The 18,681-nt window shown below is 31.5% G+C and overlaps 3 protein-coding genes across 3 annotated transcripts; 1 reads left to right on the forward strand and 2 right to left on the reverse strand.

The window, feature by feature from the left end:
- The first annotated feature begins 1,472 nt into the window (after positions 1-1,472).
- On the forward strand, positions 1,473-4,376 carry LOC123889183 (mitogen-activated protein kinase homolog MMK2-like). The gene is made up of 6 exons (XM_045938405.1): positions 1,473-1,863; positions 2,567-2,696; positions 2,890-3,027; positions 3,140-3,472; positions 3,752-3,935; positions 4,048-4,376. Exons 1-6 carry the CDS (start codon positions 1,706-1,708, stop codon positions 4,221-4,223), a joined length of 1,119 nt encoding a protein of 372 aa, XP_045794361.1. The 5' UTR covers positions 1,473-1,705; the 3' UTR covers positions 4,224-4,376.
- A 52-nt stretch (positions 4,377-4,428) lies between these two features.
- LOC123889182 (probable polygalacturonase) lies at positions 4,429-8,866 on the reverse strand. The gene is made up of 6 exons (XM_045938404.1): positions 8,358-8,866; positions 7,875-8,210; positions 6,944-7,064; positions 6,192-6,366; positions 6,024-6,094; positions 4,429-5,329 (listed from the first exon to the last, which is right to left on the reverse strand). Exons 1-6 carry the CDS (start codon positions 8,385-8,387, stop codon positions 4,611-4,613), a joined length of 1,452 nt encoding a protein of 483 aa, XP_045794360.1. The 5' UTR covers positions 8,388-8,866; the 3' UTR covers positions 4,429-4,610.
- Positions 8,867-12,607: 3,741 nt separating this feature from the next.
- Positions 12,608-18,660, reverse strand: LOC123891904 (U-box domain-containing protein 15-like). Its single transcript, XM_045941774.1, has 3 exons — positions 18,622-18,660; positions 13,779-14,213; positions 12,608-13,660 (listed from the first exon to the last, which is right to left on the reverse strand). Exons 1-3 carry the CDS (start codon positions 18,658-18,660, stop codon positions 12,608-12,610), a joined length of 1,527 nt encoding a protein of 508 aa, XP_045797730.1.
- Between the last annotated feature and the right edge of the window lie 21 nt (positions 18,661-18,681).

Below are 18,681 nucleotides of genomic sequence, written 5' to 3' on the forward strand. Positions count from 1 at the left end.
TAAACCCTTTTGTCCTTTTAACATAAGTAAATGTTTTGTAATCTCGCGTCGTTTTCAGCGGCATGCATCTCCGCCTCCATGGGTGGTGGATGTGTCACCTCCAATTGATGCCTCTGCCTGCCTTCTTCCTTCACTTGTTGTCGGTATCGACGACGCTTCACTGCTTCGTTCTCCACCAACCGTCTCGTCACAGCGCAGCGCCTCTTGATCTTGGATTTTTGAGAAATCATGTGAATTACCAATTTAAACTGTGGCGCTGAATACAACAACAGTGATGGTAAAGACATGATGGCGACGGAAACAACAACGATAGAGGCAAACAACAAAGTAAGAGAAATTTTGTTTAGACACATGATTAACAGAGTGATGAGCAGTGGTGTTGAGAAATTTTTGGGCTTGTAGAAGTGGTGGTGGTAAGATCAATCATTTGGAGGGAGTTAGAGTGCATTTAGTGCTGTGACTGTGAAAGTAAGAGACTGTCTAAGAGGAGAAGAAAGAGATTGTCGGTTGCATTTTGTATAGATAAAAAATACTACAATTAATAATTAATAAAGGAAATTAGGTGTGTTTTAAATTTTAATGCAGTCGTGCATTGTCGTGCAGGAACCTTGTCGTTCCATATAGCAATACTGTTAAAAAAAACATAATCCCTAAACATGTTTATATCGATTTCCCTCCCCCCTTATTTTTTTTCCAGCTTTTCCTCTTCACTAATATAATAATTGACCAGTGCCATGTACGGATTAGTGTTCACTAATAAAAAGTTAAATATGTTTTTCTTCCTTTAAATATCACAAATATTATTTTTAGTCTCTATAAAAATATTCAACAACTTTTGGTCTCTAAAGTATTTTTTGTCATGATTTTTGGTTCATACTTTTCAGTCAACTCGTGCATATTATTCAATTTTTTTTTTGTGTTCATGTTTAATACATTATAGAAATATCTGTTACCAAAGTTTAATTTTTATTTTTAACAAGAGAAGAATTAAATATGAATTTTTAGTTTTTTGCGGATAAAAATTCATCTTATGTTAAAAATTTATAAATATATGGAAGATGTTATGATAATATTATAAATATGAATATAAAATACCATTTAAAAATGTGAAAGTACACAAGAGTTTGATTAAGAGTAGGATCAAAAGTTGTGATAGAAAATATTTGAGGGACCAAAAGTTGCCTAAAATTTTGATAGAGATTAAAAACAAAATTCAAGATATTTATTGGGACTAAAAACTTATTTAACAAATGATTTTTATAGTGTTACATAATTTTGTGTAAATTTTTTTTTTCATGCACTAAAATCAAAACAAGACGTAATTGCTGTACCGTTTTCATATTTAAGAAAAAAAAATAAAAATCATAGAAATGTTGAGAGATTTCCAAAACCTCAGTCAAAATTCAGAAATAGCATGAGCATTATTCCCGTCTTGATAAGAAAACAAGAGGTTAAAAGCAAGGGTCAAAAAAGTGGCACATCTTCTTGGGTTCACACAAGCTTTTCTTCTAATTTCAATGTTCACATCATAAGCATGCTGACTTATAACACAAACAAACAAACACACACCTTGACCTTTCTCTCTCCTTCACCGCGTACAATCCTTGACCCAAGCCAAATGTTAAAACACTTTTACTACTCCTAATCACACGTAAGTAACTTCACAAACCATTTTTGGATTTTGAATTTTCATTCAAAGAAAGACATGTCTCTTGCTTCATCTGATCACAACAACATCAAGGGAGTTCTTACTCATGGTGGACGATATGTTCAGTACAATATCTATGGTAACATCTTTCAAGTCTCCAGCAAGTATGTCCCTCCTATTCGTCCTGTTGGAAGAGGAGCTTATGGTATTGTCTGGTAAGGAAAAACAAATTATGGGGTTACCTTTTCTTTTTTTCTTTTTTTCTTTTTCTTTTGCTTGCTTGATTTGTTTCCTTTTTTAGTTATTTAGGCCATGTTTGTGAAAACAACTTAATTAAGGGGTTATAGCATACTAAAAAGAATAATTAGTTCTTGACATTTTCATATAATGGACAAATCAGTTCCTATGTTGATTTTGACTCATCATATTAGAGGCCTAATTTTTCTTTGTATAGAAATGTTAGGGATAAATTTGGATATAATATTTTGTGAATGACTGAATTGAGCTTATAGCATAAACTTTTACTCTCTTTGGTCCCTTTTATAAGACACCATTCATTTTTAGATTTATTGAATAACTGATGTATCTGGTCTATAACCAGATACTCTTTATAGGCTAGATACTTCAATTATTCAATTATGCAAGTGACCGTTTTAGAGAGAACAAAAAGATCGATCCTATAGTTTAAAGTTGAATTTAAAATGAGAAAGGATCATTGTTTCTGGTGATTTACAATTTGACACTGTAAAGAACACAATCCTAAGGAAGGACTTGTTAAACTGAAGATAATATGTATCTGGTGGATGACGTTTTAAAATTTGGTGTGTTCAACGATAGCTTGTTTTTTCTCATTCAAGTGGATTTAGATTCTGTTATCAACAATGTTATTGACAACATTATTTTCTCATTTTCCTTCAGTGCTGCTGTAAATGCGGAGACACGGGAAGAAGTTGCAATTAAGAAGGTTGGCAATGCATTTGACAACAGAATCGATGCCAAAAGGACCTTACGAGAAATTAAACTTCTCCGGCACATGGATCATGAAAATGTAATTTTGAAAAACCTTTTACTTATATCATCACATTTAAACCTTGTTTCCATCATTTGCTGATTTCCTAGAACACATACTCGTCAGTTCTTGATTCATGAAAATTCCGTAATTGCATTTCAATTATACAATCTTTATTAGAATTCAATTTCAAACAAGGATTTTTTACTTACCAGTTACTTCTCCAATGCAGGTGATAGCCCTTAAGGACATTATACGACCACCACAGATGGAAAATTTCAATGATGTGTACATTGTTTATGAGTTAATGGATACTGATCTGCATCAAATAATTCGTTCCAATCAACCATTGACTGATGATCATTGTCGGGTTAGCACTGGAACTATTTCTCAGTACTCAACATGCATTGATTTATATAGCAATTGATATTTAATTTGTGATTAAACTGTCGTACAGCGACTGATAAGACATGTTTTTCCAGTATTTTCTATATCAGTTGTTACGAGGACTGAAATATGTACACTCAGCAAATGTTCTGCACCGTGATCTAAAGCCTAGCAACTTGCTACTCAATTCCAACTGTGATCTTAAGATTGGAGACTTTGGTCTAGCTAGAACCACGTCCGAAACCGATTTCATGACTGAGTATGTGGTTACTCGATGGTACCGAGCTCCAGAATTGCTTCTCAATTGTTCAGAATATACTGCCGCCATTGATATATGGTCTGTTGGTTGCATCCTTGGAGAAATCATGACAAGACAACCCCTATTTCCGGGAAAAGATTATGTTCATCAGCTCAGATTGATCACCGAGGTATTAGCTAGAGATGTTAAATGATTTTTTTTAAAACCATTTTTGAGTAATTAAAGTGGAACTATTGGCCCTTTTACAACTGTTCCGAAGACTCGGTACCTTGAGGTTGCAAGGCTAAGATATTACCACTGAGCCCTCAAGTGTGAGATGTTGAATGAAATATTTTTCTACTTACTTGCAAATTGCAACCCGGCTTTTGCCCATTTTTATCTTTCCTTTATAGATCAGAATGTTGCATCCATTGATTTTAGTTTGACAAGTTTTCTTTGATTTAAAAAGCTCATAGGTTCACCTGATGACACCAGCCTTGGATTTCTACGAAGTGATAATGCTCGTAGATATCTAAAACAGCTTCCTCAATATCCAAGGCAACAATTTGCTGCTAGGTTTCCCAGCATGTCTGCTGGTGCAGTTGATTTGTTAGAGAAGATGCTTGTTTTTGATCCGACTAGGCGCATTACAGGTAAACTGACATGTTTTATCTTATCTTTTATTTTTCTTCGCAATCATTGTAATTTTATTTTAAAATAATTACCCTTCTAAGTTTCTATTGTTTTCTGACCGCTGCTATATAGTTGATGAAGCTCTACGCCACCAATACTTGGCACCTCTCCATGATATTAATGAGGAACCTGTTTGCTCTATACCTTTCAATTTTGATTTTGAGAAACCATCTTTCACTGAACAAGATATCAAGGATCTAATTTGGAGAGAAACTGTTAAGTTCAATCCTGGTCCACCTATTTATTGAGATTTTGTACTTTACATTCTATCTGTATAGTTAAATATTTTATGACTGATTTACAATACTACTGGCAAATTAGTCTCCACTAAAATATGAAAAATTATTGGATATATTGAGCCCTTTTTTTTGCCAAATAATATTGACATTCTCTTCTCACCACTTTTATTGTTTTGCTTCTTTAGAATGAATCTGTATTAGATAATCACATGACTTTAAAAAGTTGATAAATATTTAGCTTTAAATCTTACATCATCATCAAGCCATCAAGTTCCATAGACTAGTAGAGAAAGAAAAAAACTGTTTGATTACACTATAATTTGAAACACCATTCACTTATCAACTTTCAGAAATACTTATGAGAAAGATCATTACTAAAAAAGTAACCTACATAGACTAATACATCTCTACATATTTCATGTTGTAAGCACACTTCTTAAGCTCCAACTTATCAATAGGTAAACTCTCTTCCGGAAAATCACATGCTCCGATTTTCTCAGGACCTTGATCAGGCAACAGATCACAAGGCGGAGGCGTCACTCCGCTAGTCATCCCTTCAATATCAGTACATGTCCATGGCCTTTTCTTGGCCTTAACTGCCATTCCTAGTGTTACATTAGCAATACAAATTCCCTTAAAAGGGTCATTGGAAATTCCTTCAAACTTTGCTGCTATGGTAACATTCTCAGCCACAACATCTCTATAGTTGATATTTGCAATCTCAGGCAAAGCATTAGGATCAAAGTGAGTATCAGCATGTGAATTATAATCACCTGTCATCTTAAATGCCCATTTCATAGTATGCATGGTAAATCTTTTCACATATATGTCCTTCACATACCCTCCTCTACCAACAGCTGTTTTGATTCTGACACCTGATTCTGTTTGGATGGCTGTGATGTCTTCAGCTCTAACATCTTGTATCCCTCCTGACATCTCACTTCCTAAGGCTATGGTTGCACTGAATGGTGAAATGCATGTTAGTCTTCTGATTACTAGTTGTTTTGTGGGCCATCCAAATTTTATGCCATACTCATCCCATCCACTCTTCACAGCAACACAGTCATCTCCAGAAACTATGTAACAGTCTTCAATTTTTACATTTGTGCAAGAATCTAACATGAACACAAAGGAAATGAGCATAATGTTTATCAGTCCAATCAACGGTTTTTTGGTTGCATTGTATCAAATGCTTGCTAATGCTAACTTTCATTTAGACCCTAGTGGAATAAACAATTTATGGTATCTTTGAGCTTAGCTCAGTTGGTACTTGGTAGGAACATCACATTATATATAGTCCCCTGAGCTTAGTTCAATTAGTAGGAACATCACTTTATATATGTAGGAGGTGGAGTTCGAACCCCGGACACTCCACTTATTCACCTCAAGGGTGAAATTTCTAGTCACTAGGCTACTTGACAACTTTTTTTTTTTATTTTTTTTTAATTAAACGCTATATCATAAACGTTTATCATATCTATGTTTATGTATTGTGTAAGCTATTTCTATAACAAAAGATAAAGTGTTTATGCTATAAGTGCTTAATTAAGTAACTTATCCAACCATGAACTATAAACTATTTTCATAAAATATCCTAGAGAGCTTATGTAAATAAGTTAAGATAGCTTATAGACATGTTACAAGTTGTTTTTATAAGCTCTCCTAAACAATCTCACAAGTGTTGATATTTGTAAATAAATTCAAATATGTTAATCTGAACATCCTCTTAATGCCAATGATCCATGTTACTTGTCCTATTTTTATTATTAGGAGTAACATTATTAATGCTCAAATAAGTCAAGTACTGACCTGGATTGATACCATCAGTGTTAGGAGATGTGACAGGAGCAATAATAGTGATGCCTTGCACAATAATGTTGCTGTATATAGTGTTGAAATTTTTGTTATTATATAGCCTTTGAAAGTACAAGAGGAACTAAGAGATGAAATGTGAATTTAAGAACATATCATAGTTACCTGCTGTAAACAGGATGAACATTCCATGATGGAGAATTGAGGAGAGTTAGATTTGAGATTTGAATGCTGTCCGAGAACATAAGTTCAATCAGGTATGGTCGAGTGTACTTCAACTTTTTTCTGTGAAACTGTTGCCACCAAAATGTACCTTGACCATCTATGGTGCCATTTTCCCCTGTTAACAAAAGGATCACAGTTGGTTATTGATATCAAGATTTATCTAAATCTATATACACAATTTCTATTGTAGATTACTTATTATGAAGGTGGTCACTGTCTACTATGGACTTGTTCCGAAAAATTGTCTAAAACGAAAGATCTTTTCATCTTTCGTTGTCCTTAACAAGTAGAAGCTCACAGTTCTTTCCATCTTTATGACCTAGGCGATGACGATGATCTAATCGATGACAGTTTGCATAAACAATGAGCAAATGAATGAGTTGAGTTTTAAGACACATATATGTGTTTTATCTTGTTTTTGTCCAATAGACATCAATTAGATTACTGTCTTAGACATTACAAGGACGACTGTGAACTTCTACTTTCGGAGATCAATTCAAACGATTTTTAAATATTGGTTCATAGTAGCTATTTTTAACCAAATACAACATCCAAAGTCAATTTTTGTCGCCACAGAGCTAATGACACTAAAACTTTTGAATACATCATACATGGTACTTGTATTTGTGATTTTCTTACAAATCACTCAAGTAGTTCTTTGAGTAACTTTTTTGTATGTTTTTTCCCCATACCTGTGATAATAACATCCGTGAGGTTAGTTCCAAATATGAGGCTTGTGAATCTTCCTGCTGGTGCATCTCTTCCTCTACCGTATGATGGTAAGGGTGCAATCACAGGCCACTCAGTTATATCCTAAATCATCATTTTATTAATACAATAATAATAATAATAAACAAAAAGTTAGTATCCGTTTGGTATGATGGAAAGAAAGTGGAAGGAAAGAAAATTACGAAAATCGATGAATGAACTTGGATTGTAAAGTAGTCCAAATTTATTTATTGGTTTACGTAATTTTCTTTCCTCTCACTTTCTCTCGGTAGAACCAAAGGTAAAAGTCAGCAGTAGCACACATGAAAGTGCCAAAAAGTGGCACACTCAGAATAGTAAAGATAGAAACAGACAAAAATGTGATGGACCACACTATGGCATGATAGAGTTGGTGTGTGTGAATGTAGGAATAAAACTAAAGTGTGTCACGAAAAGTTGTTTTTGGGAATCAAAGGTTTAAGAGCTTAAATATTGCTTTCATTAATTATTATTTTTTGTCAAGTAGTCTACTAACTAGAAATTTCATAAGTGGGATGACCGACATTTAAACTTTGGTCATTTTCATATATATAATGCAATGACTCTGCCAACTGAGCTAAGTTCACGCGGCATATTGCTTTCATTAATTATTAAAGAATATATTGATATGTTTGATAGTGTGTGTTTGGGATAACATAATTGATTTTGTACAATGTAAACATGATTTTAATGAAACAAGTGGTTCAACTTAAGTGATTGCTAATAAGTTCCACTTAACTATAAATTGTGTTGAGGAATCTAAATACAAACTTTAGTCGTAACAATCATTGATCAGTTCAACCGAACTCTAAATTATCAGATCTAGAACATTTTGGTGAATTAGTCACCAAAAAAGAGTAGAAATTAATTAGATACCTGAGAAGCAAGAAGAACAGCATCTTTGTCCAAATAGAGAGTAAAATGACTTATAAGACTGAAACTACCAGTAAGCCATTTTCCTGCAGGAACATAGAGCTGAGAACCACCATCAGAACCATACTGACTTAGATGACTAATTGCAGATTGAAAAGCCTTTGTGTTAGATGTGTTTCCATCTCCAACACCACCAAAATCTGTCAATGAAGCACTGTGTGCTCTGCAGTTTATACCATTGTACTCAAATGAAGTTGTCACAATTTTGGCTTTTCTACTTTCAGCTCTTTCTGGACATACAAGTGTCACAAGAAAGAGAACAAAAATTATTTTAATTACCTGTGAATCAACATAGTCATGAAAAAAATTGTTAAATAAATTATGTAAGTAGAAAAAATGTAGCAGAATTTGTCTAAGCATGTGCACTATTATAAGAACAGAATATGAAGAATAATAGAGGGTAAGGATAAATAGTCTCAATTGTACCCTTATGTGAGTTTTCCACAAGAGCTTCATTCTAAGAAAATTAACTTTGGGATTTGAATTTGTTTTGGTATATTTGGAGAGTGAAGCTATGTCAAGTATTTATAGCTCAAGTTCTAGTTAAGGAGGGTGATAGGTCCATTGGTTCCTAAAAGTTGAAAAGGATAAACTTCACGAGCTTTTTGTCATTTTTAAAAGTAAATGTCCATAGCATCTCATATATATTAAGAAATTATGTTTGTACCGAACTACCGATGGCTAGTTGGTTTAGATGGTAAGGATTTGACTCATATTTCACTAAGATATGCATTCAACTTCTATTGTCAGCGTAAAAACTTTGTTAGTGGATGGTTTGTAATCTCTCTATTGTTGCTCTCTCAACCTCAAAATTTTTTTAAACACTGTCAAGTCTTGAGATTCAACTCGACTTAATCTTTGACTTTTAAAGATAATTTATTAATATAATATGAATTAGGTTTTAGACTTATAAGTATAAGTCCAAATTTTAAGATATATCAGAGTTTAATTTAAACTTAATGGACTCCCCACTTATATAAACTCTTAAAATTATAAACCGTCCATTTCCATGTTGAGATCTTTATATTTCTTTTTTAATAATTGATGGAGTATTTTATCTCATATATTAAAGAATTGGCCAATATTCAATTCACTAAGCTTAGAAGTGTCTAATTTCGAAGTTGGAATCTTTAACAAACATTCCTAGTCCCAAATCCTACTCAATCAACCATCACATTTGTGGTCCTATAGTATAAACTACTTTATAGTTTATACGATAAATATAATAAAATTTGGCATGTTGACTTTAAATATTCACATTTGGGTGCCTAGAATTTCATTTTCCCCTCTACCCAAAAAACACAAAAAATCATCTTCTCATTATATTGCACATGATAGAAAAACCTTGGGTGAATAATTGAAACTTGAAAGTAGGATTGAGTTTTTCATAATCAAAATTGAGGAAACATAAACATATATCACAGTTAGTTTAAGCATAATTTAGAAGATAAAATTTGGAATTATATTATTGAAATTTATTATTTTTTATATGTATATAAAAACTAAAAAATCTTAAATGACATTCATTTTAAATAGGTGAGTATAAGTTTTTATCTTTTACTTTTGATAATCGAATGAAAATAAAGTATTATTTATTCATTTTCTCTACTCATAACAGAGTCAAGATTCTCTCTATGTTTTACGTGCTCAATTTCTTCTATTACCAAAGTTTTGAAATATAAACATAATAATATGACATTTGGTGGGTGCAATTATTTTTTACACACTTCATAACTCTTCAAAATTATAATAATGGAGAAAATAAATAAAGAAAAAATGGTGAAAATCCTAACTCCCGACAGTATCCCTCCTTTTTATTTGGTACAAAGCTTCAATCATTTTCTATGAGTAAACTGTTAAATACCCTCTGAAATTTTAAAATTCGTCAAATACCCCACTGAAATTTGGAAATAGGCAAATACCTCCTGAAATTTTAAAAAGTCAATCAAATTGTCCCCTGGCGTGGACTCTGGCTGGTAGTGCCGGGGGGCAATTTGATTTACTTTTTAAAATTTCAAGTGGTATTTGCCTATTTCCAAATTTCATGGGGTATTTGACGAATTTTAAAATTTCAAGAGGATATTTGACAGTTTACTCCCTTTTTATCTTCTCCTTTACCAATCAAAAGCTAAGAATAAAAAAAATATAAATATATTTTGTTTCTATAAGCATAACTTAATTTATAAAGATATTATATTTTATATGCAAGACCGGAGTTCGAACTAAGAATCTTCGATTTGTTGGCAGAGACATTATATTATATATGCAGTAAGCCGGAGTTCGAATCACAGTTATCCTATTTATTCACTTTAAATTTCTAACCACTAAACTACTTTAAAAGAAAAAAAATGAATTGATTCGATAATAAAAATAAATTTATTCATATACACCATAAATTTTAACATAGTTGTAAAATGTATTGGGACCTACAGGTCCCCAAAGGTTTCATTCTTGGGAGTTATCATCTCACCGTTCAGTATTAGGTCTCGTGAGTGCTCCCAACCCAGTCCCACCTCCTCACGGGTGGAGAAATCTTGTACTGCTCTCATTCCCAATTCAATTCACACTCTTTTCCACTACTCGTGACTAGAATCATTCCCACTTTCTTTTTAATTGTCTAATGATTAGACTAATACATTTTAAAATTTAAGAAGTGTGGAGTCTTGAGTTTTAACTTGGGATCATTACATATCGGCGTCTTAGCAAGGGACGGAACTAGAAAAAATTCTCGAGGGAGGACTTGAAAATAGAATAATACATCATTTGTTCTCTTATTATTATTATTATTCAAAAGGCCTCGTAATTTTTTTTGGGCCCTATTAGTCCTTGATATTTTATTATTTATATTTTATTAATTTTCAGTTTTTTATTTTAAAATATATTTTATATAATAAATCAACAAATTTTTTTATTATCATATCTTGCTGGTAACCCAGCTCAAATTCAGGATAAAGATCTTAACTAGAGAGACATGATAGAATAAACTTCATGATTAACTTATCATATCATGTTGTGTTACCAAACATTGGATTAGACAGGATATGATACAATTATCTTATCTTGTTTCTTATCCTATGCACCAAACGGATCCTTAGATGATTCATTTTAGATGTCAATAAATTAATTTAGAGCTGCATATCCATTAAACTCTCAATAAAAGTATAATGTATTAGCATGGAAATACATATATAGTAAATAGTATAATTGAATTGTTTTCTTAGAAGGTAGTGGTAGTAGGGCACTTCTTTGGCATTATAGGCTTCTAGAGCATAAGTTGAAATTTTTGTGTTCCACTCACGAGTCACAGTAGCACTTATATCCATTGTTTGGTCATGACTTCAAATAGTGGGCCTTTGTGGATGTGATTCAATGACAAATTAACACAACTTCTCGCTTCAAAACCATCACGAGTTTGTTTTGTTACCTTTAGATTATGGGGTATGATTGACTTTTTGTTCCTGTCATAAGTCATAACTGTTGTGCTGTTAGTTAATTCATGTCTGTTACTGATAGTCAGAACGAAAATAACTACTTTAGATGTGGTTATTAGTTTTTTTTTTTTTTTGACAAATAGAGGTGGTTATTAGTTAGTTACCTTTTGTTGTGATTTAACTGGTTTACTTGTATGAGAAGTAACCATATATAAATACTCAACTGTGTTGTAATTATTCATTAAGTGTTGTGAATAAAATTTCTCTCTTCCCTCTAATTCATTCTCTCTATAGTTTATCATATCTTCTTCTTCATTCAATTTCCAAAAACTGCGACATAGGCTCACACCGAGCCTATTGTATTTGTATTTGTATGTGTTTTGAGTTCAACTTGCGCTTGAGCATTGTGTGTTGTGTGATTTCGCTGCGCTTGAGTTCAGCAACTCAAACATGAATTTTTATTGCATAAATCACTACTTAACAACAACGACACATAGATTATCAATTAGCACTACAAAAAATACGCCATATACGGCGGTTTAGTAAAACCCCCGAAGTTTGATAAAAAGTTTCCAATTTTTAGTTGAAATCCACAAAAGAATTAAGTCAGGGGGAAAGAGGGGAACCTAGGGAAATATATATATATATATATATAGACACACACACACAACATGAGTACCTTTTTAATTTTTTTTTTTTGAGAGGTTTGTTTCCTCTTTTATATACATGAGTCTGCACAATTATATTTTGCCTTGTGATAACTGCATGGTAAAACATTTTTTGATAATAATGTGATACTGCTGATGCTGAAACTTGATAGCTTAAAAAGGATGCTAAGTACATCATATAGTTTTATCTTTACTGCAAAATAAATTTTCAGAAGTTAACATTTGAGATGTTAGTTCAGTGGTAAAAATTTAGTCTTGTAACTTCAAGGTGTCGAGTTCAAATCCTGTCAGGAGCCATTGTTAAATGGTCATTGGTGCCACTGCCAATTAAATAATTACTTTTTTTTTTCTTTTCAGTAATCAAACTTCCATATACTTTTATAGGATTTCAAATTATGAAAAGAATCATTGATTGTAACTAATCATAAATAGGGATGAGATAACAAATTTAATTACACTTTTAACTATATACTTTGTACATGACAAGATGTGAAAGAATTAGTTTAGATAATTTTGTCAGAACAAATAGAAGTGTGCCTATCTATATTAGAGAAGAAACAAATTAATATATAATTAATTAAATTTGCTCACTCTTGCTAATGAGATCTAAAATTGCATTTGCTTTCCTCTGTGCTCTATTTGTACCAGTTTGCTTCATCTGAATTAAATGGTCATAAACTCCAAACTGAAGTGCTGCCAAAGTGAAAGAAGAATTACTTGAACACAACTCAAGAAGAACAGAAGCTGCACATTCCTTATTCTTAGGAGTCCCTTCTCTAATAAAGCCAACAAGAATTTCAATGAAAGATAAGTGTCCAATCTCTTGTCTCCCTTCAGGATTCAACACAAGTAACAACAAAATTGAGAGTGCTTCATCAATCATTCCCAAGTTTGTGTCCTGTAACAGTTCAAGTAAAGGTGTAACAATTCCAGCTCTTATAGCTCTATCTTTATTTGCATTGTTTAATGATAAGCTAAAAAGTGCTGTAGCAGCATCTTTTTTCCCTCTAACTGTTCCATTTTGTAACAAGTTTACCAAAGGTTGAATCCCATTTGATATTCCTACAATCTCTTTATTTTCATCAATCATTGATAAGCTAAATAAAGCTGCTGCTGAGTTTTCTTTAGCTACAATACTTCCATTCTCCAACACTTCTATAATAGCTGGAATAGCACCTTCTTGTGATATAAGTTTCTTGTTATCTTCATCAATTGATAGATTCAAAAGTGCGGTAACAGCATGTTCTTTTATTTTTGAATCTGGATAGGATAGTAGTTGTACTAATGGTGGTATTCCTCCATGCTCGGCGACTAAAACTCTGTTCTCTGGATTTTCTTTTGATAACATGCGGATTCTTTCGACTGCCTTTCTCTGATGTTCTAAGTTGATAGACCCTAGGCTTTCAACCAAAGATGGAATTTCTTCTTGGTTTTCAGTTGAAGAGCCTTCTTGACATGATGAAGTGTAGATTTTTGGAAGTTTGAAGTTGTTGTTCTCACACCATTCAACAATTAAGTTTTTTAAGGCACAGTTTGGTGCTAATTGAAGATGTTCTAGAGGTTGCCTTGTCTTTGGACAGGTTTTATGATTGGATTTGAACCACTTCTCTATGCTTTCCCTTTCATATGTCTTTCATGGAAACACACACACACACACACACAATGACAAGAAAAACAGGAAAATGAAGTTTTGTTAGCATCACATTTATAGAAAGAACTGAAATTCTTGGAAAGAACTATGTGATTACCTGTCCACTTGCAACAATAACAGGATCAGTCATGATTTCAAGTGTAATTGGACATAGAAACTCATGAGGGATGACCAAAGAAGTGCTTCTTCCAAGCATCTTATTAGGCATGGCAGGATCACCATCAAGGACGATAGCGGTTTCTTCCATACCTGCAACCCTTTTGAATCTGTTAAGAAGGCCAATTATTTTCTGTGTACTCTCAGCTTGTTGTCCTTTTCTTTCTCTAACAAGGTTTCCAACAGCCACTGTTTCTACCTCAAGATCCTCAAAACTGCGAAGCTCCAACTTTATTGCAAGCCTTTCAACAATAGCACTATCAGCATTACGATCATGGTCATCGGAGAACACCACCATCATATCCATTGCTAGTTCTATGTCTTGTGTATCAGTTCTTCTCCTTGCCCTCCTGAGTTGCACGTGCATTAGCTCAAGCTGAATTAAGCCAAAGTATATAACATTATCTCAATATGTATATCATATCATTCAAAAGTACCTACCAACATATTCAGTCAACTCAATTTTCATCATTTTATCATCAATTGCAAGGTAATCACGAAAAATCATAACAAATTAAAGATCATGGCGAGGCGATCAAACACTATACCGAGGTATAAAGAGAAAATTGGTCAAACAATATTGATATATTTAATCCAAAATTTTAACCAATTACATCAACTTTTTTTTGACAATTTTTCCTTATATATTAATGAATTATATTTTCAGACTTTTATGTGATTGATCCATATATCCAATTCACTTGTGCCTTGGTCTAAATTTTAAAATGTTGAAATTTCTTAGGCAAATGCTAACATGTGTCCTTAGGGTACATAATGGCACATGTTAAGGTGTATTTAATTAGCTAGTATCTCACTTAATGTATTTCAAAAATAATAGTAATAATCAACTTTATTAATTAAAAGATATGGTTCACTAAATTTATTACTGATCGTTAACAAACGAAAAAAATATATATAGTAGATGCATATAATTTAAAAAGGCCCGATTGTTAACAAAAACGGAAAAAAATATATATAGTGGACCATATCTTTTAGATTTAGTTACATTTTTAGTCCCTTATCTTTATTTTAGGTTTTAGGTTGGTCACTTATTTTTTTTTAAATTTTAAGTTGGTCTCTTATCTTTTCTGCAGGTTTCAAGTTGGTCTCTCCCGTCAATTTTTCACTATTACCGTTAAATTTGGACACATGACAAACGAAAACCACAATTGGAAAGATGACACGTGTCCAGATTTAACGGTAATAGTGAAAAATTTGACGGGAGGAACCAACATGAAACCTACATAAAAGATAAGGGGTCAACTTGAAACTTTTAAAAGATAAGAGACCAACTTAAAAACTAAAATAAAGATAAGGACTAAAAGTGCAATTAAGCCTATCTTTTAATTAATAAAGTTGATTATTACTATTTTTGAAATACATTAATTGAGATACTAAATAATTAAATACACCTTAAAATGTGCCGTCCGAACACATGTTAGCGGAACCCAATTTCTTATAATGAAATTTAGTTTATAACTGTGAGAATATTTGGAAATGAATGTCATCTAATTACACGATAAAAAAATTATCTAAATAAAGGAACTTAACTTTAATTAAACCTAAATAATTAATATCAAAAAGGTGTATTACAACAAAAAAAAAATTTATATTAATCTTCATGTGCCTTTAACATTTTATTAAAAGAAAGTCATAGAAATGTACAAAAAAAAATAAAAAATTCATAGAATATACTATACTCTCTTGTCCTTATTTATAAGCAAAAGTCGATGAAAAATGGCATCAAATATATGCAAAAGTTAACAAAAGTAACTTTGTTAAATGTTATAATTTAAAAAGTATCCCTAATTAATTGTTTCACTTTTTGACATTACTACAAATATCAATGCAAATTTAATGTATTATAAGGTGATAATATAGTAACAATAACAAATTTCTTAATAAAGGCCTTTGATGTCTCATGTCGGTTTTGTGAAATTTAGCTATTAATGTGCCTCTAGAAGATTAAGACAATATAGCAGCAGATATTAATGATGCTTGGATGCATGGGATTGAGAAAAAATTAAAGGTAATTTGCATTAAATTTTATGAGATTAAGAAAAAAAAAATTTAAAATGGTTTTTCCTTATAATATGGGACCAAAAAAAAAGAGGTTTTTCCCTTATAATTTGGAATGGAGGGAGTACGTATTTTCTGTCATAAAATGTAATGTTTTTTTTTTTTTGAAAAATGCTAAACAGTATTTTCGGACACTATTTAAATTTATTACTTCCTCCGGTCCTTAATATAAGAAAAATGTAATTTTTTAAATTCATTGAAAATATAATGTATTTAGTCCCTATTATAGACTGGATACGTTAGATGTTCAATGAATCTAAAAAGTAAAATTTCTCTTATATTCTGTTTGGTTCTATAGAAAGAAAGTGAGATGAAAAAAAATTACACAAACCAATGCATTAACTTAAACTAAAGTGCATGAACTTAGACTAACTTTAGTCTAATTTTCTTTCCTCCCACTTTCTTTCCCTAGAACCACACAGACCCTAAGAATTAGAGGGAGTAATAAAGAAGGTATGTCATGCAGCTTGTGCATTTAATATTGTATCTTAAAAACGTAAAAAATTGTCTTTCTAATATTAACTTTATCTTTTATTTCTTTTTATAATATGTCTAATAAATTTCCTAAAGACACTGTTTAGCATGACCCTTAAAGTAAAAGCACATATTAATATTTTTCAAATAATAATATCCAATTGTCAAAAAAATAATAATATCCAATTAAACTCTAAAATATCAAAATAAAAGTGTCTCGGAGCATTTGTTAAACTAGAACTTCGACCCGTGTGGTGCACGAGTCTAATCAGCCGTAATATGTAACAATAAAAAAAAAATTGGATAAAATTCATACAACCGAAATTATGTTATATTTCGAAATACTTTCTTATATTTCTTATAGACTACATTGAAAGTTTTATTTGTATCTTTTCAAATTTATTTTGGAATTGTATATTTGAAATATTTGGAATTGAATTAAATAGTGGAAGTTTCTAGTGAAAATTTATTTAGTTTAATGTGTAAAATGAAAGGTGTCCTAAAGAATTAAGGTTGAAAATTAGGTAACGGGTTAAAAAAAATTACAAAACTAATAAATAAATTTTCCTTTAATCGACGAAGATTAGTTAACTAAGAATTTTGTAATGTAAAATTTTTCAACATGTGCGGTGCAAAATTATGCTTATTATAGGCGCAAAACAATTTTTTTTAGCAGCCAAACGTTGATTGACACACATAAATTAAGAATGTGGGTTGGCTTATTATAGGCGCAAATAAAAAAACAGCAACCAAACATTGATTGATACGCATAGATTAAGATTAATTGATAGCAAAATTATGAATGTGGGATAGCTTATTATAGACACAAATAAAAAAAAATAGCAACCAAGCATTAATTGATACGCATAGAATAAAGTTAATTGTTAGCAAAATTAAGAATGTGTGTAACGCCCCAAATTTAGAATTAATTAATAATTTTTGTAGGAGTTGTTGTGTTGATTATTGATAATTATTTAATTATTGTGTGTGATGAGTAATTAAATAATTAATGAATAAATGAGTAGAATGATAAGTTGAAAATATAAGTGAAGAAAGAGTAGGCATGAGGTGTAGAAATTATATAATAGGTGGAGAGGGGGTGTGAATAACAAAGAATAGTAAAATAGTAGAAATAATAAAATTGGGCCTACTAGAAAGAAAAACCAATTAAGATGTTTTCTCTTCCCCCCTCCCATGAATCTTTTATACCCCCAATATTCCAATTTTGCCCTTGTAGAAAAATTCGGTTCGCAGAAACCGAATTTTTTCTAGTGCAAATTCAAAGTAAATTTTGGTTTTTAGAAACCGAAATTTGTTTTCAAGGCAAAAAAAAACTTCGGTTTCTACGAACCGAAGTTTTTTCAAGGGCAAAATTGTAAACTCAGGGGGGGATAAAAGATTCACGGGGGGTGGGGAGAGAAAACATCACCAATTAATAGATAAAGACATAATTTTCCTTCATGGGAAGGAAATCTCACGTAATTATTCCTATAAGGGTCTGTTTGGTAAAAATAAGCTATAAGCTAGCTGATAGCTGAAAAGCTAGCTTATAGCTGATAGCTGAAAAATTAGTTTATTGAAATTAAAGTGTTTGGTAAAATTAGCTTTTAAAGTGGTTATTAAATATAAAATTACATAATTGATAGTGGGTAGTTTATTTTTTAGAGTGGGTAGTTATTAAATTAAAGGGTAAAAATGGAATAAAGTGTAAAAAGCTATAAGCTATAAGCTCAAATGCTACTTGAAATAGCATCTGAAAAAAAGTTATAAGCTAGTACAAAAAGCTTGTTACCAAACACCTCTAATTTTTTGAAACAAGCTTATAAGCTCATATAATAAGCTATAAGCTAGCTTATTTGTGTTACCAAACAGAGCCTAAGTAGATTATGATTAGGAGGTAAATTCTAATATGGACCACTTCATCAAGTGGTCCATGGTGGACCAGTCATGAATAACATTATAACGAATACGAATTTTATAAAATCTACCGTTGGATTGAAAATTTATATCATATAGATCATCCATAGAAAAATTTAGAAAAATTGAAAATCATTTGATATGTTCTTGAGACACATCAAGATTAACGGTTTATTAAATAACGTAAATATTGACGGGTCTCAATAACATATCATATGATTTTCAAAAAATTTTAAAAAATTTATGGATGATTTATACGATATAAACTTTCAATCCAACAATGAATTTCGTAAAATTCATATTCGGTAGATTACTTGTCCGTGATGATGACTTGTGAAGGTAGCATTAGCCATGATTAGGATAGAATCAAATTG

The sequence above is a fragment of the Trifolium pratense genome, linkage group LG6 (assembly GCF_020283565.1).
Source record: "Trifolium pratense cultivar HEN17-A07 linkage group LG6, ARS_RC_1.1, whole genome shotgun sequence".
NCBI classification, from domain to species: Eukaryota; Viridiplantae; Streptophyta; class Magnoliopsida; order Fabales; family Fabaceae; genus Trifolium; species Trifolium pratense.